The sequence below is a fragment of the Clupea harengus genome, chromosome 12 (assembly GCF_900700415.2).
Source record: "Clupea harengus chromosome 12, Ch_v2.0.2, whole genome shotgun sequence".
Taxonomy (NCBI): domain Eukaryota; kingdom Metazoa; phylum Chordata; class Actinopteri; order Clupeiformes; family Clupeidae; genus Clupea; species Clupea harengus.
In genome coordinates this window covers 20,860,919-20,883,418 of record NC_045163.1, presented here as the reverse complement: position 1 = coordinate 20,883,418, position 22,500 = coordinate 20,860,919, and the positions used below count along the sequence as shown (strand labels likewise).

The 22,500-nt window shown below is 46.5% G+C and overlaps 2 protein-coding genes across 4 annotated transcripts in view; one reads left to right on the top strand and one right to left on the bottom strand.

Annotated features, from left to right (window-relative positions):
* The window catches only part of nup188 (nucleoporin 188), a 20,796-nt gene extending 8,675 nt beyond the window's left edge, over positions 1-12,121 (top strand). For 2 of the 3 annotated variants that reach the window (XM_042709359.1, XM_042709360.1), the window contains exons 22-44: positions 75-141; positions 300-425; positions 859-995; positions 1,139-1,245; positions 1,474-1,680; positions 1,939-2,108; positions 2,333-2,402; positions 2,568-2,635; positions 2,956-3,145; positions 4,558-4,635; positions 5,541-5,626; positions 6,007-6,152; positions 6,315-6,487; positions 6,923-7,123; positions 7,401-7,493; positions 7,794-7,946; positions 8,222-8,359; positions 8,528-8,602; positions 8,801-9,007; positions 9,323-9,451; positions 10,284-10,345; positions 10,469-10,598; positions 10,959-12,121. In XM_042709359.1, coding sequence (XP_042565293.1) covers positions 75-141; positions 300-425; positions 859-995; positions 1,139-1,245; positions 1,474-1,680; positions 1,939-2,108; positions 2,333-2,402; positions 2,568-2,635; positions 2,956-3,145; positions 4,558-4,635; positions 5,541-5,626; positions 6,007-6,152; positions 6,315-6,487; positions 6,923-7,123; positions 7,401-7,493; positions 7,794-7,946; positions 8,222-8,359; positions 8,528-8,602; positions 8,801-9,007; positions 9,323-9,451; positions 10,284-10,345; positions 10,469-10,598; positions 10,959-11,126 — 2,981 coding nt within the window. In that variant the 3' untranslated portion in view covers positions 11,127-12,121. The remainder of the gene's footprint in view (positions 1-74; positions 142-299; positions 426-858; positions 996-1,138; positions 1,246-1,473; positions 1,681-1,938; positions 2,109-2,332; positions 2,403-2,567; positions 2,636-2,955; positions 3,146-4,557; positions 4,636-5,540; positions 5,627-6,006; positions 6,153-6,314; positions 6,488-6,922; positions 7,124-7,400; positions 7,494-7,793; positions 7,947-8,221; positions 8,360-8,527; positions 8,603-8,800; positions 9,008-9,322; positions 9,452-10,283; positions 10,346-10,468; positions 10,599-10,958) is intronic. The other variant, XM_031577407.2, reaches the window with a different exon arrangement.
* Positions 12,122-12,856: 735 nt separating this feature from the next.
* psmd5 (proteasome 26S subunit, non-ATPase 5) lies at positions 12,857-18,999 on the bottom strand. Its single transcript, XM_031578291.2, has 10 exons — positions 18,746-18,999; positions 18,074-18,218; positions 17,835-17,948; positions 15,324-15,449; positions 15,115-15,224; positions 14,682-14,824; positions 14,326-14,517; positions 14,038-14,147; positions 13,754-13,894; positions 12,857-13,222 (listed from the first exon to the last, which is right to left on the bottom strand). The coding sequence occupies exons 1-10, from the start codon at positions 18,916-18,918 to the stop codon at positions 12,965-12,967; spliced, it is 1,512 nt and encodes a 503-aa protein (XP_031434151.1). The 5' UTR covers positions 18,919-18,999; the 3' UTR covers positions 12,857-12,964.
* Between the last annotated feature and the right edge of the window lie 3,501 nt (positions 19,000-22,500).

Genomic DNA, 22,500 nt, shown 5'->3' with positions numbered 1-22,500 from the left:
ATGTTTGGGGGAAATTCAAACGAAACTGAACCTGTTTGTAATGCAGTTATTAATCCATGGTGTACATGTTTTAGGATGTCTTATTCTGGAGCTGGTTCATGCCATCCTCAACCTGAGTGCAGAGGGAGAGGCCCAGGACAGGTACACACCAACACACACACACAAGCTTAAGCCTGTATTTAGGCCATATTAGACATAGGGGATGTTTCTTTGATTCTGCATAAAAGTGCACAGGGATTTACTGGCGTTAATTGTGTGTAACTGGAGTTTCCCTCTGCTTGGTGTGTCTGTATACACAGTGCTCCCAGTCTGCAGGCCCTCTGCATCTACAGTTTGGCAAACACTGAAGCCGGACAAGCTGTCATCAACATCATGGCAGTAGGGGTAGACACAATAGACATGGTGCTGGCAGGTCAGCCCAGCAGGTGAGTGTGTGTGTGTGTGTATGTGTGTGTGTGTGTGTGTGTGTGTGTGTGTGTGTGTGTGTGTGTGTGTGTGTGTGTGTGTGTGTGTGTGTGTGTGTGTGTGTGTGTGTGTGTGTGTGTGTGTGTGTGTGTGTGTGTGTGTGTGTGTGTGTGTGTGTGTGTGTGTGTTTATATGCATGTGTATTTGTGTCTCTGTGCTTTCAGATGTAATCTCTTTCTGTCGCTAAAATTGTGCCAGTCTGGCTGCTGTGTTTTACTAATTCTTACAGTTCCTCTGTCTCTCTCTCTCTCTCTCTTCCTCCCCCCCTCTCTTTCTCCCTCCTTTGACCTCTCTCTCTCTCTCTCTCTCCCCCTCTTTCTTTCTCCCTCCTTTGACCTCTCTCCCCCCCCCCCCCCCCCCCCCCCCTCTCTCTCTCTCTCTCTCCATCTGTAGCAGTGGGGGCAGTGAGGGCCCAGGGCAGGTGCTGATCCAGACAGTGAAGCTGGCCTTCTCCGTTACCAATAACGTACTACGCCTCAAACCCGCCTCAGACACCATGTCACCTCTGGAGCAAGCTCTCACACAGCACGGTACTCACACACACACACACACACACACACACACACACACACACACACACACACACACACACACACACACACAGGCTACGCCTACATATACACACTCATTTACTCTCTTGTTACTGATATGTGTGTGTTTGTCTCTGTCTCAGGTGGCCATGGAAACAACCTAATAGCAGTGCTAGCGAAGTACATCTACCACAAACACGACCCTGCCCTGCCTCGTCTCGCCATACAGCTACTCAAGAGACTCGCTTCGGTAGGACACACACACACAAACTCTCTCTCACACACATTCGCTCTCTCTCTCTGTCTCACACACTCACATACTTTTTCTTCTTCTTCTTCTTCTTCTTCTTCTTCTTCTTCTTCTTCTTCTTCTTCCAACTTCTATGCAACTTCTCCCCTCATGTTGTGTTTTCCTTGTAATGCCTTCTGCGATGTTTGCCTGTGTGTGCCCACCTAAGCGTGTCCCTTCACCGCGCAGGTGGCCCCCATGTCTGTGTACGCCTGCCTGGGCGGCGACGCCTCGGCCATCCGAGACGCCTTCCTCATGCGCCTCCAGAGCCACACGGAGGACATGCGCATCAAAGTCATGATCCTGGAGTTCCTCACGGTCGCCGTGGAGACGCAGCCCGGCCTTATCGAGCTCTTCCTAAATCTGGAGGTCAAGGATGGCAGCGAGGGGTCAAAGGTCAGGAGCTCGTCACACATTGGTGTAGAAATCCATCAGTTGCACAGTGCACTTCCTGTTCAAGCTGTGTCCATCCATTGATAAAGCCTTGTTGGTGGAGAGAATCTCAAAGTAACTGCTCGTGTTGGTGAATGTGCTTTTGTGCAACAGCAAGTTATCCTTTTTTTTATGGGGAACATGAATAGCAGCCTGACGTTTGTGTGTGTGTGTGTGTGTGTGTGTGTGTGTGTGTGTGTGCGTGTGCGTGCGTGCGTGTAGGAGTTCTCCCTGGGGAAGTGGAGCTGTCTGGCGGTGGTTCTGGAGCTGCTGGACTGCAGACAGCAGGGTCAGTACTGGTGCCCCCCCCTCCTGCAGCGCTCAGCCCTGGCCTTCCTGCACGCACTCTGGACCGACCGCAGGGACAGCGCCCTGTGTGTACTCAGAACCAGGTACACACACACACACACACACACACACACACACACACACACACACACACAGCCCCATAGACAGATTCACTGGAGTGTTGTTTAATGTTTACTTGCATTCATACACAAACATACACACTCAAAAGAAATACACACACACACACACACACAAACACAGAGAGGTTGCCTAGAGCTAGGTTAAACACACCTGCACAATGACTCATCTCGCTTTCTGTTTGCTTCAGAGAGAAATTTTGGGAAAATCTGACTACCCCCCTGTTTGGAACACTACCTTCCAACTCGGACACACCAGAGGTGAGTTTTCTTTTGCATGTATGTATTAATTTATTTAAACTAAAGAAGTGTGGGAGTGTGCACCTGCAGGAGTGTGTGTGTGTGTGTGTGTGTGTGTGTGTGTGTGTGTGTGTGTGTGTGCCACTGTGTAGTATTGCAGCTATTCGCTATTCTCTTTCTTTGCAGCCCTGTGTTCTGGAATCGTGTGCCTTTGTGATGAAAATCATTGGCCTGGAGGTCTACTATGTTCACAGGTTTGTACACGCACACACACACACAGTCACACTCACACAGGCAGGTAGGCAGGCTCTAAAGCATTTTGAGACCTTCAAATCTTACAGTGAGTAGAGTTCTAAAATATGTCAGACTGAGATATGAACTGTAATACTCATTTTACATAATGTTTTGGGCATGCACTTTTATTGTCAATGGTAAGCTGTTGAAGTTAAAACAGCTTGAAGTTAATTAAACATTCACATTATAAATATGTGTGTGTGTGTGTGTGTGTGTGTGTGTGTGTGTGTGTGTGTGTGTGTGTGTGTGTGTGTGTGTGTGTGTGTGTGTGTGTGTGCAGTGAGTCACTGGAGGGCTCCCTGAAGTCGGTGCTACAGCGCTTGGCGAGCCAGCGACGCTATGAGTATTGGTCAGAGTGTGTGCGCTCACTGGTGTGTGGTGTGTGTGAGGATGACAGCCTTCGCTCGCTCAACGAGACGCAAACACTCATCTCAGCCTGGAGGACTCTGCTCATCCTGTCCACCAGCCATGTAAGCGCCAACACACACACACACACACACACACACACACCAGGGGGGTATTCGTCGTAGCTCGCTAAGCGGTTTAGCGAGCTAATTTTCAGGCTAAGATAAAAAACGCCCCTCTTTTTGGTTCGTGGAAGCAACTTTTGATAAATCACCATAGTTACTTATCGATTAGCACTAACCTGCTCCAGGGCAGGCTAACTTAAGTGTAGCTGGATAAGCTTGCCACACCCCCGGAAAAAGGAGGGATCCCATTGACCAAGGACTGATATTAGATAGTTAATAAGATTAGCGGAGGGAGAGAGTTCTTTGCAATCGCCAAGATCAATTATTCTTGTATGAGCGCTACCGATTCAGCCGACAAGGAATCATTAATTTACAAGACCTTCTCGAGTCATTTATTGCAAACACCACAGTCGAACATTGACTGTCTTGCGCTTTTTTGCGAGTGGTACATTTTTGTAGTGTCGGTGATGCGGAGAACAAAGCACTCATAATTATATGAGCGTTATTAGTACACCATAGCATATCATTATTGTAGAAAATGATTAAGGTGGACTCATGATAAGAATAGAGAGAAATACAAACAATTTATTTGCACTGCTTCAATTTATTGCATTTGTTATTAATACATTTAGTCATTTAACAGACGCTTTTATTCAAAGCGACTTACAAGAAAATGTAGAATTATATCGAGGAAGGAGGTGAGGGTATTTGAACTAGCAACTTTGTAGTTTCGAACCGGTAGAGAGAACCTCTGTACTAGTTGACACTTGCCGTCAGGTATTCATACATAGAGATCACCCTATAAACATCCCAACACACCTTGCTCTCACAGCGGTGGCGGTGTTGAATTTTTCCATGATTATGGTCTTGTATACTTCATAAGCGTTCATGTTCATCTCCTGCTGGCCAGCGGAGAAAAAAAGAGCAATTTTCTTTGAGTTTAGAACCATTATACCGCTAGAAAATGATTGTTTTGGTGATCGACCTTTCCTGCCTTTTGAACTAGGACGTGTACGCGCAAATGCCCCGGTAAGTTTAGCCTGGTTGAAATTAACCACATGATTTGGATGCGGATCAGCCGTTAACGAACCGATATTTGCTGTTCTCAATCAGCTCGCTAATCTTAACGGGCTAAAAGGCCAATTGATTAACTTAGCTTCAATCCTACGACGAACGTACCCCAGTACAGAATTACTGTTGCATATATCCACCCACTGGTTTTGCAGAACTGCCCACTAATTTAAAGACATCCTAAAGGCCTGAAGGCCTTGTCACCTAATTGAAAAATTATAATTTAATGTTTCCTTCAGTTTGCCATCTAAGGGAATCCATACTTCTTGCACTTGAAGTAATGGCGCCTCTATTTGTGTGTATGTGTGTATTTGTTTGTGTGTGTGTGTGTTTGTGTGTAGTCGGACATGATGCAGCTGACAGAAGACTCGGTGCGGTGTAAGCTGTTCATGGATGTACTGGAGGGAACGAAAGCAGCTGTGAGTGTTCTGCCCACGCTCTCAAAACACACCCCGCAGTTCTGTGTGGGGGGACGGCCTTTGGGGAGAAACATTCAATAATATACTGTTTCCTCCTTTGGATGAACTCACCAGTCCCTGTTCTCCTTCCCCTCTCCCTGCTCCTCTCTTTATGTCCCTCCTTCTCTCTCTCTGCTCCTTTCTTTCTCTCCCTCCTTCCCTCTCTCTACTTCTCTCTCACTCTGCTCCTTTCTTTCTCTCCCTCCTTCCCTCTCTCTACCTCTCTCTCTCTCTGCTCCTTTCTCTCCCTCCTTCCCTCTCTCTGCTCTTCTCTCTCTACTCATCTCCTCCTCTCCCTCCTTCCCTCTCTCTACTCCTCTCTTCCTCTCCCTCCTCCCCTCTCTCTGCTCCTCTCTTCCTCTCCCTCCTTCCCTCTCTTTGCTCCTCTCTTCCTCTCCCTCCTCCTCTCTCTACTCATCTCCTCCTCTCCCTCCTTCCCTCTCTCTACTCCTCTCTTCCTCTCCCTCCTTCCCTCTCTCTGCTCCTCTCTTCCTCTCCCTCCTCCTCTCTCTACTCCTCTCCTCCTCTCTCTACTCCTCTCTTCCTCTCCCTCCTTCCCTCTCTCTGCTCTTCTCTCTCTACTCCTCTCCCTCCTTCCCTCTCTCTACTCCTCTCTTCCTCTCCCTCCTTCCCTCTCTCTACTCATCTCCTCCTCTCCCTCCTTCCCTCTCTCTGCTCCTCTCCTCCTCTCCCTCCTCCCCTCTCTCTACTCTCTTCCTCTCCCTCCTCCTCTCTCTACTCCTCTCCTCCTCTCTCTGCTCCTCTCTTCCTCTCCCTCCTCCCCTCTCTCTACTCTCTTCCTCTCCCTCCTCCTCTCTCTACTCCTCTCCTCCTCTCTCTACTCCTCTCTTCCTCTCCCTCCTCAGTTGATGGTGCCTCAGTCTCTGCCCTGTCTTCGTTTGGGCTCCATGATGACCACACTGCTGCTTATCCTACTCAAACAATGGAAGAGGTGTGTGTGTGTGCGTGTGTGTGCGTGTGTGTGTGTGTGTTTCTCTGTGTTTCTCTGTGTGTCTGTGTGTGCCTGTGTGTCTGTGTATGTGTGTGTGTGTGTAAGCGTGCCTGCCTGTGTGTGTGTGAATGTGTGTGTGTGTGTGTGTGTGTGTGTGTGTGTGTGTGTGTGTGTGTGTGTGTGTAAGCGTGCCTGCCTTTGTCTGTGTGTGTGTGTGTGTGTGTGTGTGTGTGTGTGTGTGTGTGTGTGTGTGCGTGTGTGTGCGTGTGTGTGCGTGTGCGTGCGTGTGTGTACACCTGTGCCTGTGAGCTTAGATGTAGAAGTGTTATCATGACTATAAATGTGTGTTCCCTCTCCCTGTGTGTGTGTGTGTGTGTCAGTGAGCTGGGCTCCGCTCCTCCTCTGCTGCCCTGCCTGTCTCTGATGCTGGAGTCCGTGCTGCAGGCAGACCCCAGGCTCATGGAGAGGACCAAAGCCAAGCTCTTCTCCTGCCTCATATCTGCCCTGCAGATCCAGGGTCTCAATGGTACAGTCACCAGTCATGTGCTAATGAGTCTGATGTGTGTGTGTGTGTGTGTGTGTGTGTGTGTGTGTGTGTGTGTGTGTGTGTGTGTGTGTGTGTGTGTGTGTGTGTGTGTGTGTGTGTGTGTGCAACTGTATACCCATGAATTTGTGTGTGTGTTGTTAGGTGGAGAGATATCCCAGCTGCCTCAGCTGCTACTGTGTGTGTGCGGGACCATCCAGGACGAGGCGCTGGCTTTGATTGACAGCACGCGTCACATGACCCAGAGCGTGGAGGTGCAAGAGGACTCCATGGAGACAGACGCTCCCCGCAACCTCCAGACGGACCAAAGAGACGGGGTGAGTTCACCATCTCGACGGGGTTGGTCTCCGCCGCCGTCGCCAGGTTCTGCACGGCTCAGGTTACTCATTCCTATGAGGCTCCATACCAGCCGTCAGCTGAGCCGTTAGCCTGACCGCACAGTACAAGCACTGACGGACTGATCAGTGGCTGCCCTAAACGACAACATGGTATCATGTGGCATAAGATCTGTGGGGCTTTGAAATAAATATGTGATTGTGCAATATTTTAAAGCGCTCCCATCAAGGCTTATGTTCTTTCTTTCTTTCTTTCTTTTTTTTCTCTCTCTCCCTCTCTCTCCCTCTGTCTCTCTCTCTCCCTCTGTGTCTCTGTCTCTCTCTCTCTCTCTCTCTCTCCCTCTGTCGCTCTCTCTCTCTCTCTCTCTCTCTCTCTCTCTCTCTGTCTCTCTCTCTCCCTCCCTCTCCCTCTGTCAGGTGTGTGTGTTGGCGCTGCACCTGTGTAAGGAGCTGTGTCTGGCGGACGAGGACGGAGAGCAGTGGCTGCTGGTGGTGCGGAAGCTTCCGGTCCTGCCCTCGGTGCTCAGCGCTCTGGAGCTCAGCCTGCGCTGCAAGAAGAACCTCTACTTCACCGAGAGCGCTCTGCACCTGCTGCTCACACTCGCGAGGACGCCACAGGTGTGTACACACACACACACACACACACACACACACACACACACACTCACACACTCTCTATCTCTCTCAGACACGCACACACACCCCAACACTGCCCACATTCATCACACAGATACACATCCAAACCACCCACCACACAGACTCTGAAAAAAAACTGGCGAGTCCATCACTGCAGTGTGACACTACGCCTTCACCCTCACACACATGAATGCATTAAGAGGAAGATTTCCATCTGCACCTTTCTGAAAGTAGGTGTTGTTACTTCTCTGTCCTGCAGGGGGCAGCAGCAGTGGCAGGAGCTGGAGTTCTGCAGAGTATCTGCCTGCCTCTGCTCAGCGTGTATGAGGGACCAACCAATGGAGTGACTCCGGTAAACAAACACACACACACACACACACACACACACACACACACACACACAGAGAAATACACACCCCCAAATTATTTAAGTAAAATATCAGTGTAACCTATTTAAGATTCATTCCTATGATTCATTGGATAATAACAGCCCAGCACTGGCCACAGGCTGAAGGTGTTAGACCGCAGCTGACCACAGGATCACTCTGATACGAGTCAATGATGTCAGTAGACTATTTGTAAAGCCTGCCGCTGGTTGACATTGAAGAAAACAAAATGTTTCTCACCCTTCCCGTCTCGTTCCGTGTCTCAGGCGTTCTCCCGGCGTGCCCAGGACGCCCCCTGCTGGCCTGGAGTGTACAGGCTCTGTGTGTGTCTGATGGAGTCACTGCTCAAGACGCTCCGCTACAGCTTCATCAACGAGGCCCTCGACTTCGTAGGGGTGCACCAGGAACGCATTTTACAGGTGTGTGTGTGTGTGTGTGTGTGTGTGTGTGTGTGTGTGTGTGTGTGTGTGTGTGTGTGTGCGTGTGTGTGCATCAGCTAAAGCTTCTTATATTTGCGTCACATTAACACACTTAATGCTAAGAAAGTGTGTGTATTTGCAGTGTTTACACACAGATAGGGCATTCGGACCTGGGGGTGTCTCAGGCACACATTACAGGTGTGAATATGCTTATGATCTGTACGTTTGAACATGTGGTGTTGTGTGTGTGTGTGTGTGTGTGTGTGTGTCTCTAGTGTTTGAATGCCGTGCGGACGGTGCAGTCTCTGGCGTGTCTGGATGAAGCAGACCACACAGTTGGCTTCCTGTTGCAACTCTCTGCCTTCACCAAAGAGTGGCAGTTCCACCTGCCCCAGCTGCTCAGGGATATACAAGTACTAACACACACGCACACACACACACACACACACACACACACACACACACACTTCAGCCTTCAAACAAACTGTAACCTCACCCTCTCCATCCCTTTTGGAGGACACAGTCGGGTGTGTTTCATTTCACTGCTCGCTCACTCGTGGTTTTTGTGCGTCCTTCTGCAGATTAATCTGTGCTACCTGTGCCAGACATGTACATACCTCTTACACAGCAAGAAGATGCTACAGCACTGCCTCCAGGTATGGGAACCACACACACACACACACACACACACACACACACACACACACATACAATTAATGATTGACAGTTCACAAAGATGGACCGTTGGAAGGCCTACCTCCCCCTTGAGCCCTGCTCTGCAGTGTCTACCCTGCGCAGTACTTCCTGCTTCCTGTGATGCGTTCTGTAATTGTGCCCCGTCGGTCCTCCGCCAGGCTAAGAACGGGGAGGCGCTGCCAGCAGGGCGGGCGCAGCGAGGAGGGCAGCCGGGCGCCAAGGCCTCCTCCACGGCGGACGAGCGGGAGGAGGCGGAGCAGAAGGCCGTGCAGGCGGTGCAGTGCAGCCTGCTGAAGATCCTCAGCAAGACACTCAACACACTGCAGCACTTCACCCCAGACTGCTGCCAGATACTACTCGACCAGGTACACACACACACACACACTCACACACTCACTCACACTCAACCAGAGACTGGTGTTCTCATAGGCCACAAGCTCAAAAGAAAACTACATTTTAGGGAGCACACACACACACACACAACTACGCTACCACATCTACGACTACCATACTCATATGCACATTTACAGAATCAGGAACATGCATTTGGCTAGATCTGGAACCCACACATATACTGTGTACACACACACACACACACACACACACACACACACACACACACACGCCTTAAACAGAGGAGATGATATTGTCGTCCATGGTTTGTGTTTGTGTGTGTGTAGTGCATGGACCTGGCTGAGTACAGGACCCTGTTTGTGTTGAGCTTCTCTCCGGCGCTGGACTCTGACTCTGCTCCCTCCTTTGGAACCCTTCTGGCCTCCATCAACGTGGCTCTCAACATGCTGGGAGAGGTACACACACACACACACACACACACACACACACACACACACACACACACACACACTATGTACATGTGGACCACACACACACACACAAACTATGTACATGTGGACTGCACGCACGCACACACACAAACTATGTACATGTGGACTGCACGCACACACACACACAAACTATTAGGGGTGGGGGAAAAAAATCGATTTTTCGATTTCTCTCGATTCTCTCTAGAACGATTCTGTCTCGATTCAGAAAAGTTCATAATCGATTTTTTAATAAAATAAAAAAATAAAAAAATTATAATAATATTTTTTTTTTTTTTTTTTTTTTTTTACACATTCATTTTGTGTTGAAATGCAAACTGCATCGATTATTGCATTGTCCATAGAAAGTCATAATTGTGACAAGGACACTTTTTCTCTAATACAAAAATAGATCTGTTGGTTTTCTTTAATTATCAAACACAAAGTAGGAAGTGATTTGAGACTCTGAGTAGCAAACTCAAATGTTTTAAAAATCGAGATGCATCGATAATCGTTTTATCGGTTTAGAATTGATAATCGATAATCGGTTTAGAATCGAGAATCGGTTTAGAATCGAATCGTTGACCTCTGAATCGGAATCGAATCGAATCGTGAGGTGCCAAGAGATTCCCACCCCTACAAACTATGTACATCTGGCCTGCACACACACACACACACACACTATAGTGTAACCACTCAATCCCCACATTAATCCATGGAGTGTGTTCACATACACACACACTGTATATGTACCGTAACCAGGAAGCTCACACAGAACAGATGTGACGTCACCCCTAACTATGTTTGGATATGTCTGTAGGAGGAGAAGAAGAAGGGGGCGGCGGCATCCGCAGTCTCCTCCGAGGAAACGCAAGCACTCAAGTAAGACCCCAGCACCGTGGGCTAGGGAAAGGGCATCTGAGATAGGAGGAGCTGCCGCAGCCAACACCATCTCTCTCCTCACACTCTCTCTCTCTCTCTCTCCTCTGGTTCTCCCTCTTGCAGATCCCTCCTGATGTTCACGATGGAGAACTGTGTGTGCGTGCTCATCTCTCAGGCCGTGCGCTGCCTGAAGGACTCGGCCGTGCCGCCCAGGGACAAGCAGCGACTCAAGCAGGAGCTCAGCTCTGAGCTGGTACTTACACTAACGCTAATTACCACACTGCTGTCTAGTCCATTCCATCCAGTTCACTACAATCAGTTTGGTCCAGTATGGTTTTGGTAGGAAAAAGGGATTTTTACAAGAACCAGTGCAGAACCCTCTTTAGATGTCTTTCATTCTCATTAAACAGCATGTCAAACGTAATGATGAACTGGCGAAGGACGAGCTCTGCAGCTACTAGCGTTAGAGTTAGCGTTAGCTGAACATCTATGAACAGTGTCTGAGATGAGTGCTGGTTGTGAAGATGGAGGTAAATATGCTGTATGCAGGAATGCTTCTACTGAAGCTGATCTCTCTCTCTCTCTCTCTCTCTCTCTCTCTCTCCTCCGACAGAGCACGCTCTTCTCCTCCCTCTCCCGCTTCTTCCGCCGGGGTTCCCCCTCCTCTCCAGCCGGGGGCCCCCAGACCAAGGCGGGGACCCCCGGCCCCAAGGGCCCCGCCGAGGGCCAGGAGCCGCTGGTGCAGCTGGTGCAGGCCTTCCTTCGCCACATCCAGCGCTAGTCAGGCCACAGTCACAAACCCGCACTGCATGCTGGGTAAAACAACCTCCCTCGACCAACGCGAAACCCTTAGTCATCCATATACAGCCCAGCAGTCACCTGAGATCCATCTCACGGAGTCGTTCACTCACTCACTGGAGTCATTCTGTGAAGAGTCAGGAAGGAGTGTTGCACGTCTGGCTGTCCAGTCACGTCACGTCACAGAGAAGGGATGGGTCAGTGTGTCCTGGAGCTCTTATGGGGTTCCTCTGGTGCCAAAGCGCATGTGTTTTCTGTTGTGACAGTGGTGTGTGTGTGTGTGTGTGTGTGTGTGTGTGTGTGTGTGTGTGTGTGGTAGTGTGTGTGTGTGTGGTGTGTGTGTGTGTGGTTAGTGTGGGTGGGCGAGTGAGTGGTACACAGACCAAGATCACTCACTCTGAGTTCAAATAGCCTCAGTGTGGATACGTAAGGGAGTTTTTTTTCCAGCGATTTACATTCTCGCAAAAAGACACAAACACACAATCGTGTACAGACATGTATAGCCTTCCTCAGTCACATCGTTGTCTTTGACATGCCTAGTTTTATAGGCTGCATCCAACACCATTGTATCCTCCGTGTCCACGACCATTTTGACTTCAAGAATGACTGTATGAGAAGTTACCTGTACTAGAGGCATGTCCTAATGGAGATTGTGAGATGGAGATCTGGGCATGGCTCGACAGTACTGTGTGTTATTGTTTTTGTCTTTCTCTGTGTTCCTTTCATGAATTCTGCCTTTTTTTTCTATAATTTCTCTGAAACATAAGTACAAACATCACATTTACTGTGTTGGTGTTCTGTCTATACTCCAAGTATTTTCTTTGCCAATCGTGTGTATGGGTGCATGTGTGTTATTGGAAGGTCTGATGATAAAAAGAATGATACTAAGCATGATGTTGAAGCTTGAACAGCTGAAGCTGAAGTTTTTTGTTACAGTATGTTTATACAAAAAAATTAAACAATTTTTATAGAGCAGTACCCAGACTGAAGCTGATTTTCATTTTATTGTAACATTCTAATTTAAATACAAAGAGGTGGTCTGTTTGCTCATATAGGGTTTTTTGTGTTTTATCTTTGGAGCTTTTTAGCCTTTATCGAGATAGGAAAGTGAAGAGACAGGACGTGAGTGGGGAGTAGGATCGGGAGATGAGAGATGAGAAGTAGGATCGGGAGATGAATGGGAGCGAGATCGGGAGATGAGTGGGAGTAGGATCGGGAGATTAGTTGGAGAGAAATGGAGAGTAGGATCGGGAGATGAGTGCGAGAGAGATGGGGAATAGGATCGGGAGATGACCACAGGTCATGGTTGGGATGCTGCCGCTTGTGCCACAGCTCCACCGCAAATTTTTTATTTGAAGATATGTTCAAGTGTTCAAGATCAGAGAACTCATCTTGAGAAGAATGATGTGCAGAATAAAAGATAAAACAGGACGAATATTCTGTCATGTAAACCGCCTCTTACGGCATGCCATACTGGCAACAGTTTTTTTTCTTCAGATTCATGATCGAGGACTAAAATAAAAAAAAAAACGTTACACCATTATTTAATTTACAGCCGTCATCCAGACAAAGTATTGACCATTCCAATAGATGCCCCCCTTTCATTAGAATGAATGCAATCTCTTGATGGTGAGTGACGTGTCTTTTCTAATAGCACACCGATTGTTGGACTATCGGCATGACGACCTACAAATGATGACATTACAACACCAGTTATTAGACACACACACCATTTATTAAACACAAAGATTAGAGAAATAGAAAAACAGCATTAATTCAGCAAATATTCAGAAATGATTAGAATGTGGGTGTGTGTGCATTTTAGTCCGCCCCCTCTGTCATCACAGTGGCCACCGCGTTGACGTAATATGGGCCCTCCCTCAGATACGTCCTGAGACGCAATGCGTTGTGGGAGCCGAGCACTTCCTGTGTAGTGGGCGAGCTCGCCAGCGCCCCCACCAGGGCAAACTTGGCATCCTTCGCCTCTTTGGTCGTCCGTGATGACCGGTCCACAATCCACTCCAAGAAGCCTGGGGTCTGAATCATCATCTTCTGGCCCCAAGCCTGAGCCCCAATGGCCTGTGGGTCACACACACACACACACACACACACTTAAGATTTGAAAAGTAACACTATGCAACTATTTGAGGTATGGTTTTATAGGCAACTAGTTTTGGTACCATCCTCAAATCAATTTTGATAGCATATGGTCATGTGACATGTGTCTTTCCCACTAGCCATCCAGGATATGCCCTATGTAGTCCTGTGTACCGGGTTGGAATACCCTGCACAAATGGAAGAGAAGCCTTCACAGCATGACATTGTCAGCTATACTGCCAAAAGACACCAGTTAGTGTGTTGGCAAGCTTCTATCAGTGTCAACTTGGCTTTTTGCATGCGTTTTAGGTAGTTAGCGTGCTAGTTTTGGAACAGAACTCCTTATTGCTGCTTTAACACGTCAAGCTTTTGAAATACTCTTTTCTTGCGCAAAGAATATATTCACCAAACCCCTAAAAAGTAAACAACCCTGACACACACACTCACAGTGAAGACACACTCACTGACATACACACACTCACTCACACACACAGTGAAGACACACACACTCACAGTGAAGACACGTAGGGCACCGCAGTACAGCTCAGGGAAGGGCTGTGTGCTGATGTTGCGGAACATTTCCATCGGCTGAGAACTCAGAGAGCAGAACCAGGTCTCTGACAAAACACACAGATCTTCCGTCTGTTCCTCAGCCTGTAACACATCACACGCACGCACACAAACACACACGATCAGCGTGAAGAAATACACTTCTGTCAAAAGATATTCATCTACCACAAACACCTTTAGAAAAAAGAACATATACACAGATCACACACACACACACACACACTTACAGGAAGAGAGAGGAGGAGTGCAATGGCGTCCAGGCATCGCGCCCTTATATCTGTCGGGCCATCATTGGCAATCTTACTCATCCTTCTCAACACAGCGTTGAACCTCTCACCTACACACACACACACACACAGCGTTTTTGACCCAAGTTCAGAGCATGTACTTGTACACTTCTGAACAACTCACAATAATCCGCTTCAAACACACAAATTGCTTCAAGTCGATTGCTAACTGCATGGAAGTGTACATATTCTTGATTAAAAGTCAACTCTGACATTCTAGACACACACCTGTTTTATGGAGGACCTGCTTTCCCTCCACTGTGGCTCCCAGAGCTCCAACTGTGTCGAGGGCGACGTTGGTGTGTGTGGGGTCGCTCCCGAGCAGCATGTCGTACACGGTGCTGAGGAAGGCTGGGTAACACTCACACACCTGCTGGGGGCCCTCCAGCAGAGCCAGCTTCCCAAAGAACTTCACCAGGACTGAAATACACACACACACACACACACACACACACACACACCAATAAAAGCTCACATTCCGGATCTAACTCTTGACATACACAAAGCAGACACATAAAGAAACTGCTCAGAAAAATGGCTGGCCAACAATTATGACACACACACACACACACACACAGTCTGACCTGGCATGTAGAGGCTGCTGAAGGGGTCAGACTCCGCGCCAATGATCATGTTGGAGATGTGCTCCATGGTGCCCTGCTGGGCCAGGTAGTGACGGCCATGCTGGCTCTCCGCCAGATGAGTCACCGTCTCGATTGCAGTGACCCTGAGAGAGAGAGAGAGGGAGAGGGAGAGAGAGAGAGAGAGAGAGTAACCAACAGGCAGAGAAAAAAATGGAAAAGTGAGAGTGAAAACACAGATGGACAGAACTTCTGAAGACAACTGTCCACGTCAGGGTGGCCACAGGGAGCAGAGGGGTTTCTAGTATGTTATTTTGTGTGTACTTGCGCATGTGTATATGTATGTATGTGTGTATGTATGTATGTGTTTATGTATGTGTGTATATTTATGTGTGTGTGTGTGTGTGTGTGTGTGTGTCTTTCTGCGTGCTGTTACCTAACCAGGACGTCGTCTCCAGTCATCTCCTCCAGCAACTGGGGGATGAAGCCACTGCTGGCACAGTAACCCAGAGACACAGCAGACATAGAACACAGATCCACCACTAACTACAGAGAGAGAGAGAGGCGGGGAGAGGGCAGAGGAAGGTCAACCACAGTGAAAAAAAGGATGAAATGTCCTGAATAAGAAGAAACAGGCTGACAAACCTCATACACTCTGTATCTGATGACGTCACTGGTGGCCATGACGTCTTTGAGCTCTGTGAGGTGAGTGGAGAACAGAGCATCGAGACCAGGCTTAGACTGAGCAAGCTTCACCAGAGTAGAGATGGCCTACAACACACACACACACAGTTAGAAAGCGTCTGCTAAATGACTAAATGTAAATGTAGAAATGCAACAGTGCACACAACTTTACAGCTGAACATAAATCACCTGATGGATATTCACACCAGGGCCGGCGATTGCTATAGTAGGCGAACTAGGCGACTGCCTAGGGCGACAAATGGGTTGGGGGCGCCCTCTAGCGTCGCCCTTGGACCTACTTCCCATTAATCATAGTTAGAATAACAAGCAAATAAAAACATGTTTATTAATCATGATCATCCGAGGGCGCCCCTTCAGCCCTACGTTTACTTCAACCTGATTTTTAGATTGAATTGATGGTTATTGTCGATAGGGGGGGCGGTTGCGTTAAGTTACGTTAGTTATGTGAGGGCTCCTGCACATTGCCAGGGTGGGGTGAGCCGTGAGCGTGTCAGCTACGTGACATTCGCAAAAATGAAGCGGTCAATACCATCTGGAGCACAGGGACGAAAACGAAGAAAGGAAGAAGAGGAAAAGAAAGCCAAGTATAGAGGTAAGTCTTCTCATCTCAGCCATTAAGGTGTCAAACGAAATACATGTAGTATTGTGCATCACCTAATATTGGACGTTTCATTGCTGTCACTTAGGCTAGCTATAGCTAGCTAGCGACTGTTACTTTGCTAATTTGCTACGTAGGCTATTACTAGCAAACGTAACTTCACTGATAACCTACATGGATGTAAATGTCAAAAGACCAGTATCTGGATAACGTATGCTAGTTATGAAAAGTACAGTTGCTGTCTACATTAATTATAAATGGCATAAGTTCTGTTTAGTGACTGTCCACAACTAGCATGTGCACACACAGTAACCATTTTGGGGATAGTGGTGGTGTTCACCCTTCTGTACAGTTCCTCCCCAGGAATATACTAAACATTTTGTTTATTTTTGTTTTAAATTGGCCAGATGCACTCAGGCAATTTTTGCAGAGGCCGCTGTAGAAAGGACGCCTGATTCGCCTCCCTCTGAACTTTGTAAGTAGCCCACACAACTAGTACTACTGTTGCTGTTTTTGTTATTAGCAATTATTACTTTAATAATCACATCACATTAATACTACTAATTGTAATCAGTAGCCTAGTATTATTTAGCCTTGTGGCAGTAATTGTAATATATCTACTACAAGTTACATGGTCAGATAAAATTTATTTGTACAATGCAACTATGTGGTAGGATGATAGAAATGACCAAATGCAACTGTGTAACGAACAGCATGGATGAACTTTGTGTTTAAATACAGCTGCAGGAGAAGGGACATCCAGTAGTACTCAAGGGGCCAGTAACACACAGGCCAGGAACATACAGCCTGCATCAGGTGAGTCTATTTAATAGTATTTATTCAAGCCACATCCATACTTTAAAGTACAATATAAACATGTTAGCATGTATTAAATACAATAGTTTGTTTTCTTAAAGAAGTTCAACCACATTCATGATCATTTCACTTATTATATTAAACACTGCTTGTCTGGCTATACAATATGCTTGAATACAGGTGAAGGTGAAGGGACATCCAGGACCACATCAAGCACTCTGGGCACCAGTGAAACTACACTGCCGCCTGCAGACACCTCACCCTCCACAATTCCTGCTATCCAGGGAGAACCTATAGATCCTGCTGACTGGCCAGCTGTGATCCGGTAAGGACAGAGTTAGTTTGCAGAGGACCATACCAGACCAGTCCAGACTTTACATTTCCAAAAAGAGATGATGGGAGAAGCTGCCACCACAACCACTTCTACAGGAAATTAGTAAATGGGGAGAAAATCAAGAGAAGCTGGCTTGTATATTCAAGGAAAAACAATACTCTGTATTGCTTCTGCTGCAAGCTCTTTTCACAGAAAAATGACCACCTCATTAGGAGTGGCCTAAATGACTGGAAGAATTGTAGTGAGGTATTTGAGATATTTTGTAGAGGTATGTACCGTATCCATAAAAGCACTTTTGTTTGTAGAGGGTATAGTTAGGGTATAGAGGGTCATAATTTGCTTAAATGTCCTTACAGGTGCTTAAGAGTGTTTTGCACAGTTTATGGAGTTAACTTAATCCTAACTTTGAGTGTGTAATAAATTATTTAAACTAATAAAAAAGAAAATGTTCTGAAACTATTCTGGTGTTTGTTGTCCATGCAACATTTATTGTTGAACTGCAATGTAGAATAGTATAATTATAAGTGGGTGAAAAAACTGCTATGCAAAGTTAAGTGATGTTAAGTATTGTGTGTGGGGGGGGGGGGGGGCAAAACTCAATCTCGCCTAGGGCAACCAAAGGGCTAGAGCCGGCCCTGATTCACACACATATAAATGAGACAGCGTGTGTGAAAGAAAAGACAGCTTGAGTTTCTGTCTGTACCTCTTTAGCAACGGAGATCTTCTCAGCAGCTATGCACTGGATGATTTTCTTCATGATCTCCTCACAGGCCAGCACCTGGGTCAGAGCCTCTCCATTCTGCACCACCCGGCCCATCTAAGGAAATGTATATCTTTTGTATTTCTGTACCCGTGTATTATTTTGTATCCATGTCTATCTATACATGTGAGTAGGTCCAATAGGGGCACATGAAGTGTAGCCTTATTCATATGTATGTCCACCTGTGTCAGAGTGAGAAGCTTGACGGTGTCGTCAGGATGTTCCAGGCCGCTCTCAAGCTCCGCCTTCCTCGCGTGAAACAAGAGGGCGGGATCTTGGGCCTGCAGGATCCGCCCCAGAACCTCAACACATACCTCTATCTGCTCCCTGCGTGAAGTCAAACACATAACGTCATAATCTCTAAGAAGTCACATGGAAATACAATACCTCATAACCAGAAACACTCACAAGCCTGTTGTTATTTTAGGTTGTGAAAACTCGCCAGCCTCCCCACCTGTCGCTTTCTGCATTCTGACACTCGGTCACCTTAACACCCATTTAGAATTATGCACAAACGTATGATAAGCAAAATAGTTCATGGTATGGTTTCAATTAACGTATGGGGGGCAAAATAACTGGCCTCAGTTAGCTAATCGCAATGTTGCGATAATGCGATCTCCAGACCTGCAAGCATGCTAGTTTATCGTTCTTTAATCTCTTAAAGTTGACATGAGCCTGGGAGCAGGATGGCAAATGCGTCGCGTCAGAGCCAGGACTGACAGAGGTATAATCACTAACCACTGAACAATATGTAACTCTGACGGTTCAATCAGACAAACATCCAACGTTATTTAACAGGAGCCAAAAACTTGCACTAAGTGACTCAGCACTAAGTTCAGCATTTAAAAACTCACTTGTCCGTGGTGTTGAGAAGCGAAAAAATCCCCTCCAACCGAGAGCTAGACCCTAGGCCTCGCAAATTGTTCACAGGAGTTGCTAAAACGGCAGTTCGGAGGTTCCTGAGCGCTTCTAACGGGTCCTCAGAAGAGGAGATCTCCGTTAACAGACTCTCTATGGACGCCGCCATAATTCTTGAATGTTTGGTTTGCTCGCTCTTCGTCACTACCGGCCGAGGGAATTCACGCCAGGGCTCATTGGAGTCCCTCCAAATAGCGCACGCTTTACGCAGCATGTAAAAACTGACGCACTTCACTGAAGTTCTGGTTGAGATAAACCAACCAGGATTAATATATCAGTCTGTATTATAAAAATACATAGCTTCTAGGAGCATGGATAATACAATGTAGATACTCAGTATCAGAGACTGAAACGGTCGGTTTGGAAAATAAACCTAAGTACTGTAAGTGCGCCTGTATGGCAGTAGATGGCGCTACAGAGCGTTGAGCGCTTGGCTGAGGAAGACTGGCTCCATTTACTCGAAGTCTATTTACCACCAAGTCTTGTGTAGCATTTTGTGGTTGATTGGACTGAAATCAAAGCCTAGTAACCTGCGCTTTTGGATTTGACTGACATCCTGTGAACCCAGTCCATGGATTTAGCCCTTGACTGGCCGAGACTGAAAAACTTCAGAAGGGAATAATCTTTTAATGTTGCCTGTTTGATAAACCTAGTTTAGTAAAACGTTTGGAAACCTGCACAATAGTAGCATACGTTGTTTGAGCACCTGAAAAAACCTGTGTGAGCCTGTATGAAGGTTGAATAAATCTTAGAGAAGCACCTACTTAAACTTACACCTACAGAAACTAGAAAACATCATAAATTAGTCTTTGACATTAGACCATAAAACCATAACCTTGGTTTTGTACATCTGTGCAACATTTCCATTTTGTTGAGGAAAAAATGACCCATGACAATGACATGTATCTGACAAATAGATGACAATATATCTTCTGAACACAGAAACAACTCAAACTATTTATCTTAAGTGCACAGTAATATTGGGGGACAGTGTTTTTTATTTATCATCAAAGTTACATCATCATTATAAGTCAAGCATTTTCAGTTTTTGTCCTTAGAAAACTACTTGTTGCATCTTTAAAGGGTATGTCAGTTAAAGCAAGTACGGGAGTAACACATATCTGTGTGTGTGTGTGTGTGTGTGTGTGTGTGTGTGTGTGTGTGTGTGTGTGAGAGAGAGAGAGAGAGAGAGAGTCAAAATGGATGGCGGGGTTGTCTTCTGACAGCACAGAGCGCGCATACCCCCTCTGGCCACATACCAATTATCCCAACTATGCGCAGGAATTTTGATGGAACGTACGTGGATCAGACCGGGATTATTCCGGATTAACCTGGATTAGCAAACCCATTCACTCTCCAGTTCAACAGAACTGCTTGAGGTTTTACCTGTTTTCTCCTGTTTTCAAGCATCTCTACACCCGGATGCTCTACTTGCCAAATCCACGACATCTCAGCACAAAAATATCTCACGGCAACACACCCGTGCACCAATTAGGTGGAGCACACCTCTCCAGAACTGACGCTTGAAGGAAAGTGTACGCATTGAAAGGCATCTTTGATCAAATAGACGAAGGCAGCTGCATGTTTAAACAAATGAACCTAGTTACACCCTCGACCTGGACTACATATTCAGTGAAGGATGGATAAATAGAATGTTTGCTGCATTCATTCTGTGTGTGAAGTATGAAGTCGACAACCAATGCATCAAAAGCATAATGATAATATATAATAGCATAATAGCAGACATCTGATCAAGTAGCCTGATTTAAAAAATCCTTTTATAAGTAATCAAAGATGGTGCAGTTCCAATTAACTGTTTCAATAAGCAGATTAATATTACATCTGCTGCATGAGTTGATTAATGCATGTCGATAAATCCAGCAGAAATCTCTGAATTCTAGTTCCAGTGCTACTCTGTCACAATTCTATACATTCAACATGTGACGCTCCAGATAGCGCCCCCTTGTGTCCGAAGACCTTCAATCTGAAATCTGCCTGAAGTCAGTGTGGTCAAATAGCTGTTCATTAAAACACTACTCCATTCTTGCTCTACTCATATTCAAGTTTTTGTCTTCTTTTTCAAGAAGGCTCATAGGCTCACACAGGACATGGTCGGCATATTGCACTCGATCTGCCCAAAACATCTGATCCGGAGAGAGCCTCTCTCTTTTGATTGAATATCCTACTAATCCTATATTATATCCCTCCCCATAGAACAAGGAATAGAAAATTTTGCAAGCTGAAAGTGGAGTTTTCTTTTTTTCTTGACACATCCCACAGTCTGTAGCGTTGAGCGTCTCAATTTGTTTTGGAACTAAATACAGCACTTATGGCTGTTGATATGCCAGCCATTTTGATCTGACCACAGACTCTCATCCCAGCCCTAAACTGCAACCTCTCTCCTATGGTGCTGTTGATTTCTTTTATACAAACCATGAGTGTGTTCCTGAAGCTCAGCTGGTAGAACCAGGTGCGATTTACACCAAAGCTGTGGCTTGGACTTCCAGGAAGTTCACATATGACTACGGGCTCAGAGGATGAAAGCTGGATAAAAGCATCTGCTAAATATGGGGGCTAAACGTGGAGCATTTTGCAGTGATTTCCAAAAGCCCACACACATATTCTATATTAAGTCGGGTGTCTGATATTGTTATTGACATTTTAGATTTAAGACAGATTAATGCGGTTTGGGATTGTTTGTGGGAATATAGCTGTAGATGTTTGTCCTCCTCCTCCTCACAGACCCAGCAATGACAGAGCTAGTCTGAGTGGTTGTTATATACAATATGTTCCCGTAAGCACAGATTATTGTGCTTCTGAAAAAAGACTCAAATGTCTGCTTGTGCCCGGATACGTCGTAGCACTATGATTTTAAGACCATCTAAATGTCATGCATGCACAGAGTGTAAAACCAACACGAAAACACGTGAGAATGCAGCATCTGAGGAACTTGAAAAGCGTAAGTGTTTGTGCCTATGCATGTTTGTTTGCGGTGTGTGGGGATTGTTTGTGTTTGTGCGTGTATACACTCAGTGCCCCTTGGTGGAGTTGCGCTGTTTGTGCCTGAATGTAGTCAAACTCTGTGAACTATGCTTGGTTGTATGTGTGTGTGTGTGTGTGTGTGTGTGTGTGTGTGTGTGTGTGTGTGTGTGTGTGTGTGTTAGTGTGTGTGTGTGAGAGAGAGTGTGTACATATGCAAGGTTGAGGGAAAGAGTCAGAGAGGGCAATCAAGTGCTGGGATGAAAGCAATGCTCTGAAGAGACAGACGTCAGAGCGGTATTTAAAGATCCTACTAGACACCACCTCTCTAATTCACCCAGACACACCCTACACACACACACACACACACACACACACATACACACTCAGCCAATGCATATATAAACACACGCACACTCTCTCACACACACACACACACACACATATACACACACATATGAATGGCTAATGAATGGGTCAGTCAGTGCAAACACACACCATCATTCAGCCCGTGGGGTACTCTGTGTGTTTGTGTGTGTGTGTGTATTTTGGGGAGTATCTGTGGAAATCAGTGGCGGGGTTGGTTGCTGGTTGGTCACTTTCATCTTGTTTCATGTTGGGTGTTGGGCAGTTAGTAAGGCCTACTTTTCATCTCTCTCTCTCTCTCTCTTTCTCTGCCTCTCTCTATTTTCTCCTTCTTTCTCTTATGTAA